Source organism: Lactuca sativa, chromosome 8 (assembly GCF_002870075.4).
Source record: "Lactuca sativa cultivar Salinas chromosome 8, Lsat_Salinas_v11, whole genome shotgun sequence".
Taxonomy (NCBI): domain Eukaryota; kingdom Viridiplantae; phylum Streptophyta; class Magnoliopsida; order Asterales; family Asteraceae; genus Lactuca; species Lactuca sativa.
This window is the reverse complement of record NC_056630.2, coordinates 105025087-105032432: the sequence shown is the minus strand read 5'-3', so window position 1 is coordinate 105032432 and position 7346 is coordinate 105025087. Positions and strand designations below refer to the sequence as shown.

The 7346-nt window shown below is 34.5% G+C and overlaps 1 protein-coding gene across 4 annotated transcripts; it reads left to right on the top strand.

Moving 5' to 3' along the window:
* Positions 1–1321: 1321 nt before the first annotated feature.
* Positions 1322–3971, top strand: LOC111909563 (putative glucose-6-phosphate 1-epimerase). 4 transcript variants are annotated; one of them, XM_023905356.3, is made up of 7 exons: positions 1322–1502; positions 1749–1823; positions 1931–1987; positions 2076–2236; positions 2337–2477; positions 2565–2667; positions 3676–3971. In XM_023905356.3, the coding sequence occupies exons 1-7, from the start codon at positions 1359–1361 to the stop codon at positions 3721–3723; spliced, it is 729 nt and encodes a 242-aa protein (XP_023761124.1). In that variant the 5' UTR covers positions 1322–1358; the 3' UTR covers positions 3724–3971. The 4 variants fall into 4 exon arrangements, with proteins under 4 accessions (XP_023761124.1, XP_042753268.1, XP_042753270.1 ...); XM_042897334.2 differs by lacking the exon at positions 3676–3971 and adding an exon at positions 2756–3663; XM_042897336.2 differs by lacking the exon at positions 3676–3971 and adding an exon at positions 2756–3663 and having other exon boundaries at positions 1366–1546; positions 1911–1987.
* Positions 3972–7346: the final 3375 nt, after the last annotated feature.

Genomic DNA, 7346 nt, shown 5'->3' with positions numbered 1-7346 from the left:
ACCCTTCATTACATAACAACCCTAGCTCAAAACTCCAAATAGAATGCATAAAGCAGGATGGAAGGGACTCTCTGGACCTCTTTGGGTCCAGATCTATGGCTTCACACTCAATGGAACACTATACTCCACAAATCAAGCCATAAAAGAAGCTAGAAAACCCTAAAATCACCAATCTTACCCAAAACAGAAAAGGGAGAACGATTTGATACCTTTATGGTGAAGATGCAAGTTCAGAAGCTTTGAATCGACACCCCTCTTGACCTCCCTTTGCTAGAAATGAGTACTCCATTGCACAACCACCTCAAGAATGCTCCAAAATGGCTCTTCTTCACTCTCTCAGCTCTCTGGTTCGATAGGAGTCTCTTAAAGGTGTAGGTGGCCGCCACTGAAGGCCATAAGGGCCTTTAAATAGGTCCCAAACCCGGGAAATTTGAGTTTTCCTTGACAGCGCCGACTCGGCGAGTCCAAATACCCGACTCGTCGAGTCCCTTCATTAAACTGGTCCCCAAAACGCGATCCTACTCGATGAGTTGAGGCGTCAACTCGCCGAGTCTCCTCATTCCCCAATATAAAATACTCAAATTCCCATACCTGGATATCCGGATGTTACAAAGTTCATTGTCAATATAAATAATCTTGTTGGCCTTGTTGTCACGAAAGATCGTTTTAATATTTTCCCAGACTTCATATGTTGTAGCCTTCTTCTTAAAAATCATTTGCAGAAGAGTGACAGTGAGTGTACCTACCGTACAACCAGGACTTGACTATAGAGTCCAATCTATCCCATTCAGCGGAATCAGAGGGGGTGGGCTGCTTCTCATTTGGTGACAACAAGTGATCGACAACTCCATAGCAGATACAGTGGATCTCAAAGAGTTCTCTCCAGATGTCGTAATTCATTTTGTCAAGATCAAGCACAAGGGGGACAACCTGTTTAATGTTAATCACTTAATCGTAGATGATGGCTTGTTAGACACAAAGGGAGAAGAGTTTGGTTTTGGAGATCCAATCACAATGATTGAATGGAATGAGAGAAGAAGAGGAAAGAGGATGAGGAGATGGTCAACCGAAGGGAAGCAGTCAACATGAACTAGGGTTTTTGGAAAAAAGTTTTACGGTTCTGATAACATGCAATTTTAATAATATTACCTTGTGACCTCATTCTATTCATGCTTAAAAAATATATACAAAATACATAAAAAAAAAAAAGGGCCGAATACAATGGGCTAAACAAATGTGGGCTGTCTATACAAGAATACAAATAATACGATCCACTAACAGGTTGCACTAATTACGCACTAGTATTACTATTTCAGTATTTCTCTTTCTCGAGTTTAATCTGTATTTGCTTTTTTGCAATGATTTCCTATTTATTATACGTAACCATATCCATTGTTTTATGGGTGCAGTTGCAACCAACCTTAGCATCTGTTGAGATCACTAAAGGCATCAATGGCCTAGACAAACTCGTACTCCGTCAAACCCATGGAAGTACTGTAGATGTATGTAGAAGACGAACTCCCTAATTTCTCTCTGATTTGCTCGCGTATTGTAATCTAACTCTATATACTTTACTTGTTGCTGGATGTTATCATTAATCAATCATATTATGTCACATATTCATTCGATCTTACTCATAACGGAAAAGATCCACAAATCTGTAACCCTTCAATTTAGGATAGATTTGTGCTCTGAAGAATTTCACATACTTTTAATGGTGTTTAACATTTCTATTCTGCAAATTTCAGGTGTATCTGTATGGAGCTCATGTAACATCTTGGAAAAATGATCAAGGAAAAGAGTTGCTTTTTCTCAGTAGTAAGGTATATCAGCTATCGGGATTCCTATTTTGATGAATCATACTCCTATTAAACACTTGTATTTTTTTTTTTTTCTCTTCAATAATCTAGAACTTCATGTGTTTATGAAGGCAACCTTTAGCCCCCCAAAAGCAATACGAGGGGGAATTCCTATCATCTTTCCTCAAGTATGTGCATTGCATCTGTCTTTCTACTGTTTAATTCACTTTCTTTTTTTAATTTATTTAATCACATTCACCTTCTTCATTGATACAGTTTTCAAATATTGGCCCTCTTAAATCCCATGGATTTGCTAGAAACAGAGTATGGACCAAGGAGAACAATTCCCGTCCTCTTCAATCCAAACCCATTAATGAAGTTTTTGTTGATTTGTTACTTAAGTCCACAGAAGATGATTTGAAGATATGGCCCAACAGGTACGTACTTTATTGACTTTTTTTTTTTTTTTTTTTTTTCTTTTTATGCTTTTTCTTCTCATTGATATTTAATTTTTTCTATTTATATCTGTATTTGTAGGTTTGAGTATAGACTGAGGATTACTCTTGGACTTAAAGGAGAGTTGACGATGACATCTCGGATCAAAAATACAAACACTGATAAAAAGCCATTTAATTTTACATTTGCATATCACAACTATTTTGCTGTTTCAAATATCAGGTAAATTGGTAAATATATATTAATTGGTAATTATAAAAAAAATGGTTTTAACTTTTAAACTGAGCATTTTGATATTTATATTTGTAGTGAAGTTCGAGTGGAAGGATTGGGGAAACTTGATTATCTTGACAATACAAAAAACAGGACAAAATTTAAAGATACACGGGATATAATAACCATTAATTCAGAGGTAACAAAAGTTACCACTTCTCTGGCTTTGATTGTTTTACTTTACCATGGTTAGGTTAGGCTTTAACTAATATCAATTATTTACCCAGACTGACAGGATTTATCTCGGCACACCAAAAAAGCTTGCAATTCTTGATAATAAAAAGAAACAAAGGGTTTCCATTGAGAAAGATGAGATTTTTAATATTATTTACATAGAAGATCCAATATTTTGATGAAAAAAAAAAATATATTTTAAAAACCAGTTTTTTAGTTGAACCGGTATGGTGACCAGTTCCCGGTTCAACCGGTTTAACCGGTTCGACTGACGGGTGAACAGGTTTCTATATTTTTCATGTTTTTTTTTTTTTTTGTATTTTCCTACACATACAGACATATATAAATCATGAATTTGATGTTTACAAGTTCAAACATTAAATATACATAAAAATAAATTGTAGATGAATCCAAATACACTAAAATAAAACATAACCATAAGTTTTAGTGTTTTACATTAATCTATATACGTTAAAAAGAAAAATAAAATATAATATCGAAACAGAATATAGTTTTAGATGAATATAAACACATAAAAAAACTTTATAATATTTGTCATATGATTTTATTTAGAGAAAACAAAATCGATTTGAAAAAAAATCACCAAAGTTTATTATGTAAATGATTCTTTTTCATTGTTTTTATTCGGTTTAACCGGTTTATTTTGACCGGTTCAACCGGGTTTTTCTAAAAACCGGCCGGTTCAATCCGGTTCAGAAATCAATATAAAACTGGTAATAGTTGAACCGCTCCCTCCTCTAATTCCCGGTCCAACTGGTACGACCGGCCGGTTCAAACCGGTTTTTAAAACACTGAAAAAAACTTTTTACTACCGAGACAAAAACGAAAAGTTGTTTAAGACTTTTAGTTTAGATTGTTAATTTTTTTTTCTTTTTTTAAAATCAACTATACTAAAGGACTAAAAATGTAATTTACACTAGAACTTATTTTATAACTTTTTGTTGTGCAATAGTGGTGTGGAATCCATGGAAGGAGAAATCAAAGACTGTTGATGACTTAGGACCTGATGACTACAAAAGTATGGTTGCTGTGGAGGCATCAGCAATTGGAAAGCCTGTTATACTAAACCCTGGTCAAGAATGGAAAGCAAGTCAAAACCTCTCTGATGTTGCTGTTACTGTAGGTTTAGAAGTGCAGGTCCTTTAAACATAAACAAAACAACAGGGAAGAAGAAAGAATGAACAGGGGAATACAGACTAAATGGAAAAACTTAGTTTCTGGAATGATTACAAAGTATGATTAATAACATATTTATGCTAACCAAATTAGAATCCTAGTCTAATACTGAAATGGAGGTTAACATAAGGAATTTGACTCTAACACAAAAAATTAAACTAGAAACAAAAATAATAAAAAGAAACTTTTCAATTTTACCCTTATAATTAAAACTGCGCCACAATTCTGAATTAGAAACTATGATACCACAGAAAATGTTGATCTTGTATTGCTGCTCCTTTGTAAGTTGAGTTTGTGGGGTTATTAATTTATCATTTGTGTTGAGTATTTGAGAAAATGACTTTATCTATATGTTAAATAATCTCTGTAACTTTGGTAATTTTATAAAAATAAAAATGACTTGTATTTTGTCTTTTTCAAATAAGTGTTTTTTGTAAAACCATAAAATATAATTAAAAATAGACCAGGTTCTATAAAACCATTATAATTTGTTTTTGAAGGTTTAACCACCAAAATATTGTTTTCAGTTTAACCTCTGTATAAGAAGATTTACCAAAAGGTTTAGTATTTCAATATAATGAATCAAGGATAAATAGGGATCCTTTCTTAGAAGAGTTGTTATAGCTAATTATAAGACTCATTCTATGTGATTGATTCTATCTATATTTACAATTCAAAAGTGAACGAATGTACATAAATAAAAACGTGATATGTGTTAATATGCTCCTACAAGATGGATGATCGTGAGAAAAGTCCAATCTTGGATAAAAGTTTGTTGTAGCGGTGTTTTAACAATGGTTTGGTTAGAACATCTGCGAGTTGATCATCTCATTTGATATGTGGGATGCGTATAGACCCTTCTTGAATATTTTTGCGAACAAAGTAGAAATCAATAGCCAAATGTTTCATTCTTGAGTGGCATATCGTAGAATAATGGGCGACACTTAAATTGTCACATAAAATGATTGAGGTAAAATTAGATTTATAGCCAAGTTCATGTAGAAGTGAAACAATCCATTGAACTTCAGTTGTGTTTTAGGCAACAACACAAAATTCTGACTTCATTGATGACCTTGTTGTAACACCATGTTTTGAGATAATCTTAACTTGAAGGTTCGAGCGATAATTGATCTGGAAGAAGGTCTCGTGTTTGGAACTCAGGAAATAAGGTTCTTCGGCTTAGTATTAATACTTTGGGCTTAGAGTGATATTGGGCTTAAATCAGATTTGGGGTTTGCTGGCCAGGCATACCACGTCGTGGTAGGCTGATGACCATGATTTGGTACGTTGCTTAATGAAGAACACGTTTTAATTGGTCGCCACAACATGGGAAGAGGATGGCCACGACGTGGTAACGCTGCAGCCCAAGCCCATGAAATTTAGGGTTTCCTCCATATTTAAGGGCTTAAACTCATGGATTAGGTCATTGTCTTCAGCCTCCAACCTTCCAACACAAAACTCTAGCCTCCATGCATGATTGAGAACTTGTTTGATTATTGAGAGCTTGTTCTTTGGATTTTGGTGAAGCTTAAGGAAGGAGGAACCTCATTTTTGGTGCAAGGAATCAAAGAGCTAGCTTGGATCCATTCTCTTCTTCAGATTTCTAAGTCATTTAAGGCATAAAGTTCATACCTTTACTTTTGTTCTTTTAGATTCAAGTTTGAGCTCATTTTGAATGATTTTGGTCCCAATCATGGACGCTCTTGGAGTTTGAGGAACCCTGGACCATGCTATGACACTCCAATCATCATTATGCTTATGAGGAATGCGAAAAAGGAGTCATGTTTGGAGTACTTGAGTCCATGCACAAGGACTTAGCTTTTGAAGGACTTAAAGGACTTAGGGTTATAGATATTCCTCTACGTTGATGTCCTAATGGAGAAAGTTAGAAACGTTATCCATTAAGTCATTAAGGATAATTAGATCTGAAGTGTTAAGTATGGATCTAAAAGGATTAGCATGGTCCATTCAGGTTGCGTATCACCAAGACAATTTGATAGGATGGATACTTGAGTAAGAGGTTATTTATGATTTATTAATATATTATAAGTTCTAATATATTAATATGTAATCATATGATTTAATTAGTATTGATCAAGAATTAATTTGGTGATCAAAAGAGACTAGTTAAATATACAGGGCCGATTGTGTAAATCAATGATACATATAATTTGGGCTAATAATCCATGGTGGATTATTAGTGGTGGGCTAAGCTTATGTAAGTTCCATAAGGTGTTAATCCATTACAAGCCCAAGTGTATGAATTAGGGTTGCACATGACTCTTGGATTCCAACACTATAAATATGTAACCTCTTAGCCTAAAATGGTTGAACTAGTTGCACAAGTTTTGCACAAGTGATCATGGAGATCATAGAGCCGATTTTGGGTGCTAGTATTTCCTATCTCAAGTTCTCCTTTGTCCTAGGTGTGTTGTGAACTGTTTGAGGTGCAACATTTGGGACACTAAGTTCTTAAAGGCCAAAACTACAAGCTAGAACAAATAGGTAACTCTATAACTTAATTATATGTTGTTTCATATCAATTTTATGTTAGTTGTAGGCTTAAAGCTTTGGGAACAATATTGCATGTATAATTAGAGAAAATATAGATCCCAAGCTTTTAGGTTTGTATGTGTACCATAGGATGTTGTAGTATACAAAAACCCAACACTAAGATCATTCCTTGAGAAACACTAGCCTCTTCTCACTATTTTTGATCCTTGGCATCATATATGAGCTTATTTCTCCATTTGAAGGTGGAATATTGAAGAACAAGGTGGTGGAAATTGTATAGAAGAAGGATTCAAGTATAGATCCTACAAGGTTGCTTCATTCCTGGACCATTGTGAGTAAAAATCTTCTAAACTGCTCATTGGTTTCGTAGATCTAGTTATTTGTCATATTTGACACTTTTTGGTCATTTTAGTGCATAAAGTTTATATCTTGAAAGTTTGTGACCTTCTTATAAATAAAGTTGGAAACTTTATTCATCTAAACATCATATTGATTCAAATTTGATGGTTGGAGACTTGGACTTAATGGATTAAGTTGAGAAAAATGCATTTTTGGTCCCTTTGAGACTTAAAGACTAGATCTTGGTTGTTTGGACCATCCTAATGGATAAAGTTGGAAACTTTATCCATTATGGAGCTATTAAGGACCAATTTGAGAACTAGATGGTTAACTTTCTATATTAAGCACTTACTAGGAAGTCTTGGCATCAACGTAGTTATGCATGACGTAACTTAGGCTACGGAGCGTGTAACCCCATATTTTCCCTTTATTGCCATCTTAAGCTCTACGCATGGCATAGAGCTGTTACGCACCGTGTAATCTAGCTGAAGTTGACTTTGACTTTTGTTGACCGTTAACCGTTGAGTTTTTGACCAAGTTGGACTTTGGGCCAAACTTGAGGGTTTTTGGGCTATTGATTAAGGTTCTACCTAG

Excerpts from the sequence above, each read along its gene's own strand:
- LOC111909563 (XM_042897334.2), top strand. The coding sequence starts at position 1,359 with ATGATTTCCTATTTATTATACGTAACCATATCCATTGTTTTATGGGTG. Across the intron at positions 1,824-1,930 it reads TGCTTTTTCTCAGTAGTAAG|GCAACCTTTAGCCCCCCAAA; the intron begins GTATATCAGCTA and ends GTGTTTATGAAG. Across the intron at positions 2,668-2,755 it reads TAATAACCATTAATTCAGAG|ACTGACAGGATTTATCTCGG; the intron begins GTAACAAAAGTT and ends TTATTTACCCAG.